General features: G+C 32.6%; 2 protein-coding genes, 1 long non-coding RNA gene and 1 pseudogene across 3 annotated transcripts; all 4 read right to left on the reverse strand.

Annotated features, from left to right (window-relative positions):
- Window positions 1-1,905: 1,905 nt before the first annotated feature.
- On the reverse strand, window positions 1,906-5,474 carry LOC127107835 (long chain base biosynthesis protein 1). Its single transcript, XM_051045166.1, has 8 exons — window positions 5,340-5,474; window positions 5,177-5,249; window positions 4,968-5,100; window positions 4,189-4,363; window positions 3,613-3,753; window positions 3,434-3,529; window positions 2,713-2,854; window positions 1,906-2,600 (listed from the first exon to the last, which is right to left on the reverse strand). The coding sequence occupies exons 3-8, from the start codon at window positions 5,015-5,017 to the stop codon at window positions 2,449-2,451; spliced, it is 756 nt and encodes a 251-aa protein (XP_050901123.1). The 5' UTR covers window positions 5,018-5,100; window positions 5,177-5,249; window positions 5,340-5,474; the 3' UTR covers window positions 1,906-2,448.
- Window positions 5,475-5,588: 114 nt separating this feature from the next.
- LOC127102720 (uncharacterized) lies at window positions 5,589-9,411 on the reverse strand. Its single transcript, XM_051040064.1, has 4 exons — window positions 9,263-9,411; window positions 8,861-8,993; window positions 5,772-6,809; window positions 5,589-5,618 (listed from the first exon to the last, which is right to left on the reverse strand). The coding sequence occupies exons 1-3, from the start codon at window positions 9,409-9,411 to the stop codon at window positions 5,820-5,822; spliced, it is 1,272 nt and encodes a 423-aa protein (XP_050896021.1). The 3' UTR covers window positions 5,589-5,618; window positions 5,772-5,819.
- Window positions 9,412-10,952: 1,541 nt separating this feature from the next.
- Window positions 10,953-12,611, reverse strand: LOC127102721 (long chain base biosynthesis protein 1-like; annotated as a pseudogene).
- A 77-nt stretch (window positions 12,612-12,688) lies between these two features.
- Window positions 12,689-17,770, reverse strand: LOC127107836 (uncharacterized). Its single transcript, XR_007795831.1, has 3 exons — window positions 17,711-17,770; window positions 15,244-15,300; window positions 12,689-12,728 (listed from the first exon to the last, which is right to left on the reverse strand). It is a non-coding gene; the product is annotated as an uncharacterized LOC127107836 (long non-coding RNA).
- Between the last annotated feature and the right edge of the window lie 3,363 nt (window positions 17,771-21,133).

Here is a 21,133-nt window from a genome sequence, read left to right on the forward strand (position 1 = left end):
TGAATGTTCATCTTCTTTCTCAATGTTGCAAGTAGAGTTGTCAAGTGTTGGCACGGGTATTTTAAATTTTGAATGAGTTATCCTTCCACCTAGAAATGATAACGAAGATATCCCACTTGAAACAACATTAATAACATTTTTTTTTCTACGAAGGCAATGCACTTGACAAAGTTCTCCACATGAAAGTTTTACCTGTCCCTCCATAACCATGTAAAAAAAAAATTCATCCTCTTTGATTGTTGACAGCTTCCATGATTTTTTTCAAAAATTAAACATTATTCATCTATCAATTGTAATGTAAGATTTATGATTAAAAATTCAAACATGTATTTTCATGACATAAGTTCGACATAAAATTATAGTGATAGTAAAATTAATTACTTGTAAGTGCACGAAATAAATGATGAAAATTATATGTGTATTTTCTATTATTATATTTTTTGGTATATTTTATATTATTATTTTTTCAAATAAGACATTTCATATAATATATAATCCATACGAAACATGACTGTATCATGAAATAAATTAACAATTGAATATAAAAGTTGACACTTAATATGATTAATATGAGAATTATTAACATGTTTCACATTTTAAAAACACATTAAAACTATCGTGTAACAAACTAAATTCAAAATTGTTGATGAAGAAAAAAAATATAAAAAATAAAAACTAATGAAAAAAACTTGAACATAAAACAACCATAATCTATAAAAAATGATATTGTCAAGAGAAACAAAGATAACCCGAGTAATAGTTTGTTGAAAAATTTCTCTAATTTATAATTTTTATTTTTTATATTTGAAGTTTGATTTTAGCTCTAACTTATAATTTTTATTTTTTATATTTGAAGGTTAATTTTATCGAGGATTAAATAAAAAGTAAATATTTATAATTATTATTTCGGTTTAACGATTTGAAAATTTTTAAAAATTAAAATTAAGAATTGAACCAAACCACTTTTATTTTTATTTGATTTAGTTCGATTTTTAAAACAAACAAAAAACAATCAATTTTTTTATTTCTTTTAATTTGAATTATCGATTTTTTTATCCACTCCAAATATTGTAGATTGAATTATCGATTAAATTTAAACTTTTAACTAATTTTAACTTTTAACTATCAAAACATAGAACCATATATGTTTCCCTCTTATTTAAAGGATAATACTAATTTGTGTCTGAAACACAAATTAAAAAATTCATTTATAAAAATTTATACTAAAAAAATTAATTAAAAACTTTAATTACATATTTAACTTTTAATTACATATTTAACTTGTGCCAAGAGGATAGGATACTAATTAACGTTACCCTCGATTAAAAGCAACGTGCTCCTTATAATAAGGTTTGTAACGAAGAATAGTATTGTTGGCGGGGTAGAAAAATGTCTTGTGAAATTTTCTAAAATGTCTTCCAAAAATTTAATCATTCGTACAAGTTCAACCAAACCCTATTTTCATCATACACAAGAAAATAGTCTCTCGAACTTTTTGTCTCTTAATTATCACATTTATTGCAATTTTGGTACTAACCCATAATTTTCCTCCCTAAATAGTATTTTTTTAAGCATAACAAAGATGATTTTATTATGCACTAAAAGAGGTATCTTCTTCCCTTCAAATTTACAATTGATTGAGACACTAAACCACAAGTTTTGCATCAAAAAACACCATTTTAGGGGTTAAAAATACAGGTTGGACCAAAATTGCAACAAATGTGATAACCGCAGAATCAAAATATTCAGTTCTAATGAGATCATTTTAGTCGGTGTGATAAAATAGGAGACCAAAAATACAATTAAATAAAAATAAGAGAAAGTTGACTTACATATTAGGGAAAGTTGACTAGGTTTGCACACAATAATTTAAACCTTCAGCAATCTTGATGAACAACTAACCAGTGAAATAATAATGTAACATTGAAATTGATATACAAGGAGTCAACACAAAAAGAAAATTAAGCCTAATATAATTTATAAGCATTTCCCAGATGATGATTAGAAACTTAAATCCTTATTCCACCACTCAACGCATATCAAAGAATAGCATTCCCAAAAAAATTGTTACCCTAAGCTATCCCGGAAAATATTACATAAATTACCAACTACAGAACTTCATTTATCTGCCTGGATTTCAAAATTTCTCGGCTAAGAGTTGAATAGAATTGACATTTTGGAACATGAAAAGAAAGAGAGGTGTACAGTACAACTTTCAATTACGACCGCCAAGGACTATTGCGGCAACCCTTTCCAATGATTCAGATGCTTTGTGAAGATCAGACTCTTCATGCCCTGCAGAAACAAACAATCTAATTCCTACAGGCAATTTACACTTGTCCAATGTTGATCTTCTTGAAGCCGCCACAAATACAGAATCTTCTTTCAAAGTATGTGAATACGCGATATTAAGTACCAACAAAATTGAAAATAATGAACATTGTTCAATCAAAAAAGAACTGCATTTCTTACTCGCTCGGCAATATTTTCAAGCAGTTGTAGGTCATCTTTCAAAGAACCTGTTGACTGCTTTAATCTCAAATAAACAATTGGTGACTCTGGATGACTTGCGATTGTGAAGCTTGGTATTCTCGACAGCCCTGCAGTAGCCAATAAATAAACAGTAATTCAGACTGTTGTGCACAAGCGAACTCATGGACACTACTGCAATACAGTTCCGTTCACGAAAATAGCAGTGAGATCAAAGCCTACCTTTCCATAACACAGCAATGTTGTTCTTCAATTTTGTTAACAGATTGGGATTTTCATCAAGGACATCAATAGCTGTAATTGCAGCACTTGCAAGATATGGAGGCAAAGAAGCAGAAAAGACATAGCCAGAACTACTCAACCGCTGTCATTGTTGAAACATTAATTGAATCAACAACCTAGCCTTATCTCATAAAGTAGGGTAAGCTAAAAGTATTAGACAACGCCATAATGTTCTATCATATATCATGTTTTTATCCAACTCAATAGTTTCTCTTATCGTTTTTCTAAGTCTTCCTATGCCTCTGGTGATTTCTGACTATTGCTCATCAGTTTTAGCTTCCTTACTACAAAATCTTCAGGTCTTCTCTCTACTTATCAAAATCACCAAGTCTGTTTCCATCATCTTTTCCGTGATAGGTGTTATCTCAATTCTCTCTCTAATGTTATCATTTATAATTCTATCATGTCTAGTCTTACCACATATCCAACTCAACATCTTTATCTATGCTACGCTTAATTGAATAATAGCATTAAGTATAGTACATTAATTATAAGTTGCTTATATTATGAACCACCAAAGGCGACTTATCTTTATTACTTGTTGAGTCTAGAGGAAATAAATTCTTAGTTTCCACATTTAGAACATTTCCTCTCTTATGTTTCAGCATACATGGAAATCCAAGATGGTTATAATTAAGTATCATAGATAACACTACCATACTTGATGATCAATAACTCTTGCACTTCCGGTGCAGAATCCTCCTTCTGTGGCCAATGCATGTCCCATAGCAGCAGTTATAAGATCTAATTTCTCAACCTGCAGCACACAACCAAAAATCATAAATAGCATTACGGTTTTGAATATATACCCACGCCCAAACAGAATTTTTCAGTACATACTGGTACTCCATAGTGTTCGGTGAGACCTCTTCCAGAACTTCCAAGTACACCAAACGAGTTGCTCTCATCCAATAAAATACGAAAACGATATTTTTCCTTCAATTTAATGATCTCATCTAAGGGTGCTATTTGGCCAGAATTCTGAAAAAATTCAAGGAAACATATGTCAATAGTTACTGACAAGCAATTTTTGTTTGCTTGCAAGTAAGGCATATGATCATAAAAGGTGTTAGTATGTTAACAGAAAAAATAACTATTACAACTCAATGGTTGAGAAAACCAGGGTAAGTAACAATAGTCTTTTAAGGAACAAACTGTAATAGACACCAACAGGCTCAAAGTTTTATTTCAATCCAGATATATATACATATTAAAATTTCATTTGTTAAATACTGTACTATCTTAACAGAAATAGTAGTTCATATAGCACAATTTACCGATACTGCAAGTTGCAAGAAGAAGCAAGCAATTAGTAAAGCTGATTGCTTTTAAACCTAAAGGTTATAAGTGTTCATTGGAAACATGGTATAGATATGTAAAGCTAACAAAAAAACATAAATGAAAAACGAGATCTACCTGGTAGAGAGCTTCAACGACAATATATCGCCTCAAATTTTTTGTCCCCTTATATTTGGAAGTAATGTTCTCTAAAGTTTTACTTAAAGAATCCATGTCATTGTGCTTAAAATATACGACTGTGCTTCTAGAAAGATAAAGGCCATTTTGTATTCCCCAGTGGACTCCCTCGTCTCTGTTAAAAGGAATAAACTTATGTATGAAGCTTGAACCTTTGAAACAACAGGCTTATATAAACAACGCCTTCGATGATCAACATGTGCTAAGTGACAATATTTTAATACATCTAGAAAAATAAAGTGGATGGAGAAGAAATCGGATCATTATTTGCATCATTCTAATAAAGAAGGGATAAATCATCAATTTAGTCTCTAAACTATCACTTTCTCTCCAATTTAGTCCCTAAACTATATAATTATAATAAGTAGCCCCTAAAGTATATAAAGTCCGTCAATTTAATCTCTGCTATTAGGATGTTCGGGGATAAATTGATGGATTTCATATTATTTTGGGACTAATTATATTTTAGTTTAAAGACTAAATTGAATAGAGTTAGAGTTTATAGACTAAATTGAATAGAGTTACAGTTTAGGGACTAAATTGATGGTTTATTCAATAAAGAAGTAAAAGCAATATTATAAAACAATCCAAATAATTCTATATGTGGTATCTGGCTATCAATGCCCATTGGCCAATATAATGTCATCGGACAAAAAAGCTGAGGAAAAATTTAACAAGATTGCACAGTAGATATTAAAAGACAAACTATGCATACTTACGCCACAATTATATCTCCTTTTTTAGAGAATGCGGGAATAGCACTGAACATGGTCGAAAGTCCATAAGAGTACAGAATTGAATCAGGTGTTCCTAAAAAATTTGCTATTCTCGCTTCACAATCAAGATGGACATCTGGGCAAAGGAAAAGTATCATAAGGGAAAGGGAAGATGCTTTTCCTCAAAAACAAACTTTAAGACTGAACCTTACCAATTGTTCCATAAAACCCACGGGGACCACAAGAACCAACGCCATATTTCTCTAAAGCAGATGAACATGAGTCCTGCGAGATAAAGTAAACATAGAGTCAATGCATCAGATCAGTGCCCAAAAGGAAAAGAAATAATTTATTTCTATGGGAATATTTCCTTACAAGTAACTTCTGATGACCTATAAGCCCAAGATAGTTTGCTGAGGCAAAATTTACAACGTTATCATTACCCTAAATCTTTTTATACCAGAGTCATCACCATCGATGTCTTTCTCTTTTCGGAATCAACACCAACAACGTCATGGCACTCAATGGAATTCGGAGACTGAGACAAACTTTGGTCTTGACTTCTTCCCCTTAAATCTACTCTCATTGTCCATCTTCAATTCTACAAACTTAGTGATTGTCATATTCAAACAAGATCAATTTGTTTCTCATAAGCTGCAACAAATGTAACCAATACATGAATCCTTAAGACACAAATCTATAGCAAGAGGTATAAGATATGTAAAAACAAAAAGCTACTAAGACACAAATCTAAAAACTTATAAGTCATTCAAAACAAAGAAAACAGTGCATCTACAAATTTACAACCTGACCAGAATCGCGATTGCCTTAAATATAACACAATGCATCAGTTATTTAAAACCTTTCATCATCTAATAGTTCTTCCTCTGTTACATATTCATCATAGCCCAGATTCTGATCTCCTTCCAATTCATCATCCGAACCCTCTGTTCTTCCCATTAAACCCATTCCCTCAACCTTTCCATTCTCAACAACATTCCAAGGAAGCCACAAATCAGCATTCTTCCCCAAATCCCTATCCCAATAATCTCCAACAACAACAGTCTTCAAATTCGCTTCCCTAACCTTCCTCAACATCTCCGCAAATTCCCGATCATCCGAAACCAAAACCAACCAACCAACCTCTCCACTCATCATCTCCCTCTCCAACCACAAATCCGCCGCATTCCCCTTCTCACCAACCTTCACAACTTTAACGAAAACCCCTGCGCGCCGCAACTCCGAACCCAAACCAAATCCAACCCTAGGCGCAACAACATTTCCCGCAGCTTCATTATAAGTATGGATTCTCCGAACGAACCAGACCTTCGACCGGCTCAACTTAATGGATTTCAATTTTTCCCTTAACTTCTTACGCTGGTACAGATGAACTCTCTTGAAATGAATTTTGAGATCGAAAATTGATTTACATTCGTGACCGCAGACACGGCAGGGAATCGAATTAGGGTTAGGGTTTTGGTTGGTATTCCATTGAGGGAGATTGAAGAAGGAGTGTCGTTTTGTGTAAGCGGAGATTGAAACGACGTCGCCGAAGCGTTCGGCGAGGGTTTTGAGAGAGAGTGCGGCGTCGTATGGAGGTCCACGTGGAGGTTTGTTGTCGAGGTCCCAGAGGATTATAACCTTTTTGTTAGGGACGTGTTTGGGGATTGGTGTATTGATTTTGATGGAGGATTGGAAACGGGGTTTTGAGCAGAGTTTCTGATTATTTGGGAAAAGAAGTGAAGAAGTTAAGTTGAGAGACTGTAGTGTTGTTACGTTTGCGCTGTGGAAAAACAGAGAAGGCATGTTTCTCTTCCTCTCAACGAAGAAGAATGCTTTAAAATTCTTTAAAAAAATCATATTTTAAATTAAAATATCAATTTTATATTATTAAAGATTAAAATATAGTGAAAATTACAAACTATTTTAGAAATATATATTCTATAAATAGCTTTTATACAAAAATATTCTTAATAAATTCAAATTTACATGATTTTTAAAAATTTTAAATTTTTTAAAGCAAAAGAATAAAATACTTAGAGTAATATTTTAAGAAAAACTATTTAATCTAATTTATCATTTAAAAAATTTTTAAAACAAAAAAATGTAACACAAAATTATTTTACAAAGAGTGAAATAAATAGTCCTAAATTTCAAACAAGTCTTTAAAAAAATTATTTTCAACTTTGGAAATTATTCATTTTAATAATTTAGATGACAAATGAAAATAATCTATTTGAATGATTATGCATCATGAGGTCTTATGTTACATTATTAAAACATATATCGTCACTCTTTTTTAAATAAAATCAAAACATATCGAAAGGGATCACAACTAAAGAATTTTAAAATGGAGGTCAATTCTGTGAGCTGCTAAAAATAAGATTACAATTGAGACTATTTCTGCTTACAAACTGATACATTATCTACCATTATTTGCACAATATTTACAGGTCCAACCTCCGTAATACTAATATCCATCATTTGTCGGGCAATGAATTATTTCACCTTTATCTCATTTTTAACTTATTGTGTTATCTTTTTCGATTTGAACGGGTTAAATTAATCGTCAGAACCGATAATATATCCATCGATAGTTTTTATATTTTTATAAAATAATCAATTTGATTTGGTTGATCAATTTTTTAGAATATTTTTTTAAATATTATATTTATATGTGTATTTTCTATTATTATATTTTTGGTGTATTTTATATTATTATTTTTTCAAATAAGACATTTCATATAATATATAATTCATACGAAACATGACTGTATCATGAAATAAATTAACAATTGAATATAAAAGTTGACACTTAATATGATTAATATGAGAATTATTAACATGTGTCACATTTTAAAAAACACATTAAAACTATCGTGTAACAAACTAAATTCAAAATTGCTGATGAAGAAAAAAAATATAAAAAATAAAAACTAATGAAAAAAACTTGAACATAAAACAACCATAATCTATAAAGAAATGATATTGTCGAGAGAAACAAAGATAACCCGAGTAATAGTTTGTTGAAAAGTTTCTCTAGTTTATAATTTTTATTTTTATATTTGAAGTTTGATTTTAGCTCTAACTTATAATTTTTATTTTTTATATTTGAAGGTTAATTTTACCGAGGATTAAATAAAAAGTAAATATTTATAATTATTATTTCGGTTTAACGATTTGAAAATTTTTAAAAATTAAAATTAAGAATTGAACCAAACCACTTTTATTTTTATTTGATTTAGTTCGATTTTTAAAACAAACAAAAAACAATCAATTTTTTTATTTCTTTTAATTTGAATTATCGATTTTTTTATCCACTCCAAATATTGTAGATTGAATTATCGATTAAATTTAAACTTTTAACTAATTTTAACTTTTAACTATCAAAACATAGAACCATATATGTTTCCCTCTTATTTAAAGGATAATACTAATTTGTGTCCGAAACACAAATTAAAAAATCATTTATAAAAATTTATATTAAAAAAATTAATTAAAAACTTTAATTACATATTTAACTTGTGCCAAGAGGATAGGATACTAATTAACGTTACCCTCGTTTAAAAGCAACGTGCTCCTTATAATAAGGTTTGTAACGAAGAATAGTATTGTTGGCGCAGTAGAAAAATGTCTTGTGAAATTTTCTAAATAAAACAGTAGCCCAATGGAATAAAAGTTCCCGGATTAAATCTTTGGGTAATGCTAACTTGTACCCCAAGAGCACATGTTAAGAAATCAAAAAATAGAAAATTTGTATTGAAAAAATAAATAAAATTATTAAATATAAAATTCTAATAAATTCAATATCCAATTATCAAAAATTTATTTCTATATTCATCTCTTAACTTATGCCCTTGGGGCACAAGTTATCATTACCCTAAATCTTTTTATACCAGAGTCATCACCATCGATGTCTTTCTCTTTTCGGAATCAACACCAACAATGTCATGGCACTCAATGGAATTCGGAGATTGAGACAAACTTTGGTCTTGACTTTTTCCCCTTAAATCTACTCTCATTGTCCATCTTCAATTCAACAAACTTAGTGATTGTCATATTCAAACAAGATCAATTTGTTTCTCATAAGCTTCAACAAATGTAACCAATACATGAATCCTTAAGACACAAATCTATAGCAACAGGTATAAGATATGTAAAAACAAAAAGTTATTAAGACACAAATCTAAAAACTTATAAGTCATTCAAAACAAAGAAAACAGTGCATCTACAAATTTACAACCTGACCAGAATCGCGATTGCCTTAAATATAACACAATGCGACCCTTATTTAAAACCTTTCATCATCTAATAGCTCTTCCTCTGTTACATATTCATCATAGCCCAGATTCTGATCTCCTTCCAATTTATCATCTGAACCCTCTGTTCTTCCCATTAAACCCATTCCCTCAACCTTTCCATTCTCAACAACATTCCAAGGAAGCATAAATCAACATTCTTCCCAAATCCCTATCCCAATAATCTCCAACAACAACAGTCTTCAAATTGACCTCCCTAACCTTGCTCAACATCTCCGCAAATTCCCGATCATCCGAAACCAAAACCAACCAACCAACCTCTCCACTCATCATCTCCCTCTCCAACCACAAATTCGCCGGATTCCCCTTCTCACCGACCTTCACAACTTTAACGAAAACCCCTGCGCGCCACAACTCCGAACCCAAACCAAATCCAACCCTAGGTGCAACAACATTCCCCGCAGCTTCATTATAAGTATGGATTCTCCGAACGAACCAGACCTTCGACCGGCTCAACTTAATGGATTTCAATTTTTCCCTTAACTTCTTACGCTGGTACAGATGAACTCTCTTGAAATGAATTTTGAGATCGAAAATTGATTTACATTCGTGACCGCAGACACGGCAGGGAATCGAATTAGGGTTAGGGTTTTGGTTGGTATTCCATTGAGGGAGATTGAAGAAGGAGTGTCGTTTTGTGTAAGCGGAGGTTGAAACGACGTCGCCGAAGCGTTCAGCGAGGGTTTTGAGAGAGTGTGTGGCGTCGTATGGAGGTCCACGTGGAGGTTTGTTATCGAGGTCCCAGAGGATTATAACCTTTTTGTTAGGGACGTGTTTGGGGATTGGTGTATTGATTTTGATGGAGGATTGGAAACGGGGTTTTGAGTAGAGTTTGTGATTATTTGGGAAAAGAAGTGAAGAAGTTAAGTTGAGAGAGTGTAGTGTTGTTACGTTTGCGCTGTGGAAAAACAGAGAATGCGTGCTTCTCTTCGTATCGACGAAGAAGAATGCTTTTTTTTAAATGCGATAGGAGCTTTTTTTTTTGTTACGGATGATAATTTGGGCTTGCTCGTGTGGATTGTGGCCCAATGGTATGGAATTTTTCTAGGGAGTGGTTATTTGCACGCCGTTTTATACATACTAGTAACAAACCCGAACTTTGAATTAATATTTTAAGACCGTTAATACGTAGAGAACTACAAACATATACATTAATATAATCTTACAATTGTGATTCATTTATCCAAAAAATAAAAGTAAAAAATAAAAGTAACATAAATAAAACACATAATGGTATATAATGCATATAGTTTTGAAATATATTACATATTTTGAATAATTTGATATTTATACACTAAAATCTGCTCTTCTTTTCTTTTGAGAAATTCTACGTGTTTGCAAGAAAGGTGATTTAATAATTGAGATTAAATTTCTTTCCATTTTTTGCCCGTTCATAAAAATACCATCGATGGATGACAAATAATTACGTTATTATGTTTAAATTAAAAAAATTTCTTTTTTAATTGACTCTCAAGTTCATAGACTAAATGGTAATGTTTAATATATTTATAATAACGATTTAATATATTTATCATAACGTAACATATAACAAAATGATATGGGACTATTAACACTTATTAAGAGATTTGTTTTAGCATATCAATTTAGCATAAAAGACCATAATTTTTTGTCCCCTTATATTTGGAAGTAATGTTCTCTAAAGTTTTACTTAAGAATCCATGTCATTGTGCTTAAAATATACGACTGTGCTTCTAGAAAGATAAAGGCCATTTGTATTCCCCAGTGGACTCCCTCGTCTCTGTTAAAAGGAATAAACTTATGTATGAAGCTTGAACCTTTGAAACAACAGGCTTATATAAACAACGCCTTCGATGATCAACATGTGCTAAGTGACAATATTTTAATACATCTAGAAAAATAAAGTGGATGGAGAAGAAATCGGATCATTATTTGCATCATTCTAATAAAGAAGGGACAAATCATCAATTTAGTCTCTAAACTATCACTTTCTCTCCAATTTAGTCCCTAAACTATATAATTATAATAAGTAGCCCCTAAAGTATATAAAGTCCGTCAATTTAATCTCTGCTATTAGGATGTTCGGGGATAAATTGATGGATTTCATATTATTTTGGGACTAATTATATTTTAGTTTAAAGACTAAATTGAATAGAGTTAGAGTTTATAGACTAAATTGAATAGAGTTACAGTTTAGGGACTAAATTGATGGTTTATTCAATAAAGAAGTAAAAGCAATATTATAAAACAATCCAAATAATTCTATATGTGGTATCTGGCTATCAATGCCCATTGGCCAATATAATGTCATCGGACAAAAAAGCTGAGGAAAAATTTAACAAGATTGCACAGTAGATATTAAAAGACAAGCTATGCATACTTACGCCACAATTATATCTCCTTTTTTAGAGAATGCGGGAATAGCACTGAACATGGTCGAAAGTCCATAAGAGTACAGAATTGAATCAGGTGTTCCTAAAAAATTTGCTATTCTCGCTTCACAATCAAGATGGACATCTGGGCAAAGGAAAAGTATCATAAGGGAAAGGGAAGATGCTTTTCCTCAAAAACAAACTTTAAGACTGAACCTTACCAATTGTTCCATAAAACCCACGGGGACCACAAGAACCAACGCCATATTTCTCTAAAGCAGATGAACATGAGTCCTGCGAGATAAAGTAAACATAGAGTCAATGCATCAGATCAGTGCCCAAAAGGAAAAGAAATAATTTATTTCTATGGGAATATTTCCTTACAAGTAACTTCTGATGACCTATAAGCCCAAGATAGTTTGCTGAGGCAAAATTTACAACGTTATCATTACCCTAAATCTTTTTATACCAGAGTCATCACCATCGATGTCTTTCTCTTTTCGGAATCAACACCAACAATGTCATGGCACTCAATGGAATTCGGAGACTGAGACAAACTTTGGTCTTGACTTCTTCCCCTTAAATCTACTCTCATTGTCCATCTTCAATTCTACAAACTTAGTGATTGTCATATTCAAACAAGATCAATTTGTTTCTCATAAGCTGCAACAAATGTAACCAATACATGAATCCTTAAGACACAAATCTATAGCAAGAGGTATAAGATATGTAAAAACAAAAAGCTACTAAGACACAAATCTAAAACTTATAAGTCATTCAAAACAAAGAAAACAGTGCATCTACAAATTTACAACCTGACCAGAATTGCGATTGCCTTAAATATAACACAATGCATCAGTTATTTAAAACCTTTCATCATCTAATAGTTCTTCCTCTGTTACATATTCATCATAGCCCAGATTCTGATCTCCTTCCAATTCATCATCTGAACCCTCTGTTCTTCCCATTAAACCCATTCCCTCAACCTTTTCATTCTCAACAACATTCCAAGGAAGCCACAAATCAGCATTCTTCCCCAAATCCTTATCCCAATAATCTCCAACAACAACAGTCTTCAAATTCGCTTCCCTAACCTTCCTCAACATCTCCGCAAATTCCCGATCATCCGAAACCAAAACCAACCACCAACCTCTCCACTCATCATCTCCCTCTCCAACCACAAATCCGCCGCATTCCCCTTCTCACCAACCTTCACAACTTTAACGAAAACCCATGTGCGCCGCAACTCCGAACCCAAACCAAATCCAACCCTAGGCGCAACAATATTTCCCGCAGCTTCATTATAAGTATGGATTCTCCGAACGAACCAGACCTTCGACCGGCTCAACTTAATGGATTTCAATTTTTCCCTTAACTTCTTACGCTGGTACAGATGAACTCTCTTGAAATGAATTTGAGATCGAAATTGATTTACATTCGTGACCGCAGACACGGCAGGGAATCGAATTAGGGTTAGGGTTTTGGTTGGTATTCCATTGAGGAAGATTGAAGAAGGAGTGTCGTTTTGTGTAAGCGGAGATTGAAACGACGTCGCCGAAGCGTTCGGCGAGGGTTTTGAGAGAGAGTGCGGCGTCGTATGGAGGTCCACGTGGAGGTTTGTTGTCGAGGTCCCAGAGGATTATAACCTTTTTGTTAGAGACGTGTTTGGGGATTGGTGTATTGATTTTGATGGAGGATTGGAAACGGGGTTTTTAGCAGAGTTTGTGATTATTTGGGAAAAGAAGTGAAGAAGTTAAGTTGACAGAGTTTGCGCTGTGGAAAAACAGAGAATGCATGTTTCTCTTCGTATCAACGAAGAAGAGTCGCTTTTTTTTAATGCGATAGGAGTTTTTTTTTTTGTTACGGATGATAATTTGGGCTTGCTCGTGTGGATTGTGGCCCAATGGTATGGAATTTTTCTAGGGAGTGGTTATTTGCACACCGTTTTATACATACTAGTAACAAACCCGAACTTTGAATTTATATTTTAAGACCGTTAATACATAGAGAACTACAAACATACACTAATATAATCTTACAATTGTGATTCATTTATAAAAAGAAAAGTAACATAAATAAAGCATATAATAGTACGTAATTATTATAAAACTCAAAAGATAACATGTCAACTTATCCAATAGTATCTCTTAAATTAAACTGTAAAACATTGAACATCATCATTGAAACAATACTAAAGTTCATAACATCTTTTTCCCTCCTACAACAGCACGAAGAAATATGTTAAATTGTATAGTATTTTTTCGAATATGCAAAATGTACTATGAAGCATAAACTAAAATATTTTGTAAAATCAAACCATTTGATTTTCATACCAATGATCAACGATATTTATTTGATATCAATCAAGTATCCTAACTAACAAAGTTTAACAACTATTTGTAGTAGTCGAATATGATGTATTCTTTTTTGTCATGTATTAAGATTTTCAAACCACTTTTGCTCCTACCTTATGCGGACACAAATTAAGAAATTCATTTATAAAAATTTGTATTGAAAAAATTAATTAAAAATTTAATTATATATATATAATATATATATATATATATATATATATATATATATATATATATATATATATATATATATATATATATATATATATATATATATATATATATATATATATAGATATATATATATATATATATATATATATATATATATATATATATATATATATATATATATATATATATATATATATATATATATATATAATATATATATATATATATATATATATATATAACTTGGGCCAGAGAATCCTGATTAGCATTACCTTTATTTAAAAGCAACATGCTCCTTATAATAAGGTTTGTAACGAAGAATAGTATTGTTAGCGGGGTAGAAAAATGTTGTGAAAATTTCTAAATAAATCAGTAGCCCAATCGAATAAAAGTTCCCGGCTTAAATCTTTTTATACCAAAGTCATCACCATCGATGTCTTTCTCTTTTCGGAATCAACACCAACAATGTTTTGGCACTCAATGGAATTCGGAGACTGAGACAAACTTTGGTCTTGACTTCTTCCCCTTAAATCTACTCTCATTGTCCATCTTCAATTCAACAAACTTAGTGATTGTCATATTCAAACAAGATCAATTTGTTTCTCATAAGCTTCAACAAATGTAACCAATACATGAACCCTTAATACACAAATCTATAGCAACATGTATAAGATATAAGATATGTAAAAAAAAACTATTAAGACACAAATCTAAAAACTTATAAGTCATTCAAAACAAAGAAAATAGTGCATCTACATATTTACAATTCGTACAGACCAAAATCGCAAGAGCTTCAAAGAGAACACATTACTGACCAAAATCGTGAGAGTTTAAAGAGAACACGATGCAGACAATTATTTAAAACCTTTCATACAGTTCTTCCTCTGTTACATATTCACCATAGTCCAAATCCTGATCTCCTTCCAGTTCATCATCCAAACCCTCTGTTTTCCCATTAAACCCATTCCTTCAAGCTTTCCATTCTCAACAACATTCCAAGGAAGCCACAAATCAGCATTCTTCCCCAAATCCCTATCCCAATAATCTCCAACAACACAGTCTTCAAATTCACTTCCCTAACCTTCCTCAACATCTCCGCAAATTCCCGATCATCCGAAACCAAAACCAACCAACCAACCTCTCCACTCATCATCTCCCTCTTCAACCACAATTCCGCCGCATTCCCCTTCTCACCGACCTTCACAACTTTAACGAAAACCCTTGCGTGCCGCAACTCCGAACCTAAACCAAATCCAACCCTAGGTGCAACAACAACATTCCCGCAGCTTCATTATAAGTATGGATTCTCCGAACGAACCAGACCTTCGACCGGCTCAACTTAATGGATTTCAATTTTTCCCTTAACTTCTTACGCTGGTACAGATGAACTCTCTTGAAATGAATTTTGAGATCGAAAATTGATTTACATTCGTGACCGCAGACACGACAGGGAATCGAATTAGGGTTAGGGTTTTGGTTGGTATTCCATTGAGGGAGATTGAAGAAGGAGTGTCGTTTTGTGTAAGCGGAGATTGAAACGACGTCGCCGAAGCGTTCGGCGAGGGTTTTGAGAGAGAGTGCGGCGTCGTATGGAGGTCCACGTGGAGGTTTGTTGTCGAGGTCCCAGAGGATTATAACCTTTTTGTTAGGGACGTGTTTAGGGATTGGTGTATTGATTTTGATGGAGGATTGGAAACGGGGTTTTGAGCAGAGTTTGTGATTATTTGGGAAAAGAAGTGAAGAAGTTAAGTTGACAGAGTTTGCGCTGTGGAAAAACAGAGAATGCATGCTTCTCTTCGTATCGACGAAGAAGAGTCGCTTTTTTTTAATGCGATAGGAGCTTTTTTTTGTTACGGATGATAATTTGGGCTTGCTCGTGTGGATTGTGGCCCAATGGTATGGAATTTTTCTAGGGAGTGGTTATTTGCACACCGTTTTATACATACTAGTAACAAACCCGAACTTTGAATTTTATTTTAAGACCGTTAATACATAGAGAACTACAAACATACACTAATATAATCTTACAATTGTGATTCATTTATAAAAAGAAAAGTAACATAAATAAAACATATAATAGTACGTAATTATTATAAAACTCAAAAGATAACATGTCAACTTATCCAATAGTATCTCTTAAATTAAACTGTAAAACATTGAACATCATCATTGAAACAATACTAAAGTTCATAACATCTTTTTCCATCCTACAACAGCACGAAGAAATATGTTAAATTGTATAGTATTTTTTTGAATATGCAAAATGTACTATAAAGCATAAACTAAAATATTTTGTAAAATCAAACCATTTGATTTCATACCAATGATCAACGATATTCATTTGATATCAATCAAGTATCCTAACTAACAAAGTTTAACAACTATTTGTAGTAGTCGAATATGATGTATTCTTTTTTGTCATGTATTGAGATTTTCAAATCACTTTTGCTCCTACCTTATGCGGACACAAATTAAGAAATTCATTTATAAAAAATTTGTAATGAAAAAATTAATTAAATTTTTTAATTATATATATATATATATATATATATATATATATATATATATATATATATATATATATATATATATATATATATATATATATATATATATATATATATATATATATATATATATATATATAACTTGGGCCAAGAGAATCCTGATTAGCATTACCCTTATTTAAAAGTAACATGCTCCTTATAATAAGGTTTGTAACGAAGAATAGTATTGTTAGCGGGGTAGAAAAATGTTGTGAAAATTTCTAAATAAATCAGTAGCCCAATCGAATAAAAGTTCCCGGCTTAAATCTTTTTATACCAAAGTCATCACCATCGATGTCTTTCTCTTTTCGGAATCAACACCAACAATGTTTTGGCACTCAATGGAATTCGGAGACTGAGACAAACTTTGGTCTTGACTTCTTCCCCTTAAATCTACTCTCATTGTCCATCTTCAATTCAACAAACTTAGTGATTGTCATATTCAAACAAGATCAATTTGTTTCTCATAAGCTTCAACAAATGTAACCAATACATGAACCCTTAATACACAAATCTATAACAACAGGTATAAGATATAAGATATGTAAAAAAAAACTATGAAGGCACAAATCTAAAAACTTATAAGTCATTCAAAACAAAGAAAATAGTGCATCTACATATTTACAATTCGTACAGACCAAAATCGCAAGAGCTTCTAAGAGAACACATTACTGACCAAAATCGTGAGAGTCTTAAAAAGAACACGATGCAGACAATTATTTAAAACCTTTCATATAGTTCTTCCTCTGTTACATATTCACCATAGTCCAAATCCTGATCTCCTTCCACTTCATCATCCGAACCCTCTGTTCTTCCCATTAAACCCATTCCCTCAAGCTTTCCATTCTCAACAACATTCCAAGGAAGCCACAAATCAGCATTCTTCCCCAAATTCCTATCCCAATAATCTCCAACAACAACAGTCTTCAAATTGACCTCCCTAACCTTCCTCAACATCTCTGCAAATTCCCGATCATCCGAAACCATAACCAACCAACCAACCTCTCCACTCATCATCTCCCTCTCCAACCACAAATCCGCCGCATTCCCCTTCTCACCAACTTCACAACTTTAACGAAAACCCCTGTGCGCTGTAACTCCGAACCCAAACCAAATCCAACCCTAGGTGCAACAACATTCCCCGCAGCTTCATTATAAGTATGGATTCTCCGAACGAACCAGACCTTCGACCGGCTCAACTTAATGGATTTCAATTTTTCCCTTAACTTCTTACGCTGGTACAGATGAACTCTCTTGAAATGAATTTTGAGATCGAAAATTGATTTACATTCGTGACCGCAGACACGACAGGGAATCGAATTAGGGTTAGGGTTTTGGTTGGTATTCCATTGAGGGAGATTGAAGAAGGAGTGTCGTTTGTGTAAGCGGAGATTGAAACGACGTCGCCGAAGCGTTCGACGAGGGTTTTGAGAGAGAGTGCGGCGTCGTATGGAGGTCCACGTGGAGGTTTGTTGTCGAGGTCCCAGAGGATTATAACCTTTTTGTTAGGGACGTGTTTAGGGATTGGTGTATTGATTTTGATGGAGGATTGGAAATGGGGTTTTGAGCAGAGTTTGTGATTATTTGGGAAAAGAAGTGAAGAAGTTAAGTTGACAGAGTTTGCGTTGTGGAAAAACAGAGAATGCATGCTTCTCTTCGTATCGACAAAGGAGAATCGCTTTTTTTTAATGCGATAGGAGCTTTTTTTTTGTTACAGATGATAATTTGGGCTTGCTCGTGTGGATTGTGGCCCAATGGTATGGAATTTTTCTAGGGAGTGGTTATTTGCACACCGTTTTATACATACTTGTAACAAACCCGAACTTTGAATTTATATTTTAAGACCGTTAATACATAGAGAACTACAAACATACACTAATATAATCTTACAATTGTGATTCATTTATAAAAAGAAAAGTAACATAAATAAAACATATAATAGTACGTAGATATTATAAAACTCAAAAGATAACATGTCAACTTATCCAATAGTATCTCTTAAATTAAACTGTAAAACATTGAACATCATCATTGAAACAATACTAAAGTTCATAACATCTTTTTCCATCCTACAACAGCACGAAGAAATATGTTAAATTGTATAGTATTTTTTCGAATATGGAAAATGTACTATGAAGCATAAACTAAAATATTTTGTAAAATCAAACCATTTGATTTTCATACCAATTATCAACGATATTCATTTGATATCAATCAAGTATCCTAACTAACAAAGTTTAACAACTATTTGTAGTAGTCGAATATGATGTATTCTTTTTTGTCATGTATTAAGATTTTCAAACCACTTTTGCTCCTACCTTATGCGGACACAAATTAAGAAATTCATTTATAAAAATTTTGTATGAAAAAATTAATTAAAATTTTATTATATATATATATATATATATATAGATATATATATATATATATATATATATATATATATATATATATATATATATATATATATATATATATATATATATATATATATATATATATATATATATATATATATATATAACTTGGGCCAAGAGAGTCCTGATTAGCATACCCTATTTATAATATATATATTATATATATATATATATATATATATATATATATATATATATATATATATATATATATATATATATATATATATATATATATATATATATATATATATATATATATATATAACTTGGGCCAAGAGAGTCCTGATTAGCATTACCCTTATTTAAAAGCAACATGCTCCTTATAATAAGGTTTGTAACGAAGAATAGTATTGTTAGCGGGGTAGAAAAATGTTGTGAAAATTTCTAAATAAATCAGTAGCCCAATCGAATAAAAGTTCCCGGCTTAAATCTTTTTATACCAGAGTCATCACCATCGATGTCTTTCTCTTTTCGGAATCAACACCAACAATGTTTTGGCACTCAATGGAATTCGAAGACTGAGACAAACTTTGGTCTTGACTTCTTCCCCTTAAATCTACTCTCATTGTCCATCTTCAATTCAACAAACTTAGTGATTGTCATATTCAAACAAGATCAATTTGTTTCTCATAAGCTTCAACAAATGTAACCAATACATGAACCCTTAATACACAAATCTATAGCAACAGGTATAAGATATAAGATATGTAAAAAAAACTATTAAGACACAAATCTAAAAACTTATAAGTCATTCATAACAAAGAAAATAGTGCATCTACATATTTACAATTCGTACAGACCAAAATCGCAAGAGCTTCAAAGAGAACACATTACTGACCAAAATCGTGAGAGTCTTAAAGAGAACACGATGCAGACAATTATTTAAAACCTTTCATACAGTTCTTCCTCTGTTACATATTCACTATAGTCCAAATCCTGATCTCCTTCCAGTTCATCATCCAAACCCTCTGTTTTTCCCATTAAACCCATTCCCTCAAGCTTTCCATTCTCAACAACATTCCAAGGAAGCCACAAATCAGCATTCTTCCCCAAATCCCTATCCCAATAATCTCCAACAACAACAGTCTTCAAATTGACCTCCCTAACCTTCCTCAACATCTCTGCAAATTCCCGATCATCCGAAACCATAACCAACCAACCAACCTCTCCACTCATCATCTCCCTCTCCAACCACAAATCCGTCGCATTCCCCTTCTCACTGACCTTCACAACTTTAACGAAAACCCCTGCGCGCCGCAACTCCGAACCCAAACCAAATCCAACCCTAGGTGCAACAACATTCCCCGCAGCTTCATTATAAGTATGGATTCTCCGAACGAACCAGACCTTCGTGTAACACCCCAAAATTTGCCCTCCTCATTCATGCATTCACTTTTTAGGTCATTTAGCATTTCATGCCATATTGCATCGCGTCAATCAGAATTAGCTCCAAGAAGCTCGAACATCATCCAGGACACTTTGTGGGTTCTACTTAGACGGTCAGTCAACGTAAGGAATAGACTTGAGGTACTACCAACAGGTCTAATTGGGGCCTATTCACCGTGCAAATTGCCAGACTTGAAGAAGCAAGAATCTGCTGCTGAGCTGTCATGCTCGCTAGGCGAAGGGCGCGCATTTCAGAAAAAATCAGGAAGCTTTGGGCCTCAGTTGACCTCATTCCAAGCCCATTACCCACGAAATCAGTCTATAAATACTGAAGTTTCAGTAGAGGAGTTACACTGGGAGAACCACGGGAGAAAGATCTTGAGAGGAGGAGACCTAGGAATTACTCTGCAGCAACCTTCAGGCAGCTCTGAGAAGTTCACTCCGATTCACACGCTCTTTTGCCTCCGCCTCACAGAGCTTTACAAATCCAGCCACGCCGTTCGATCGATCTCTCTCATCAGGTATGCCTTTGTTCCTACTACTTTACGCCTCAAATTTGAATATTATGAATGTATGAGGTAACATCAGGTGTTGCCCACGAGTTTATGTTTGTGTATAA

The sequence above is a fragment of the Lathyrus oleraceus genome, chromosome 7 (genome assembly GCF_024323335.1).
Source record: "Lathyrus oleraceus cultivar Zhongwan6 chromosome 7, CAAS_Psat_ZW6_1.0, whole genome shotgun sequence".
Taxonomy (NCBI): Eukaryota; Viridiplantae; Streptophyta; class Magnoliopsida; order Fabales; family Fabaceae; genus Lathyrus; species Lathyrus oleraceus.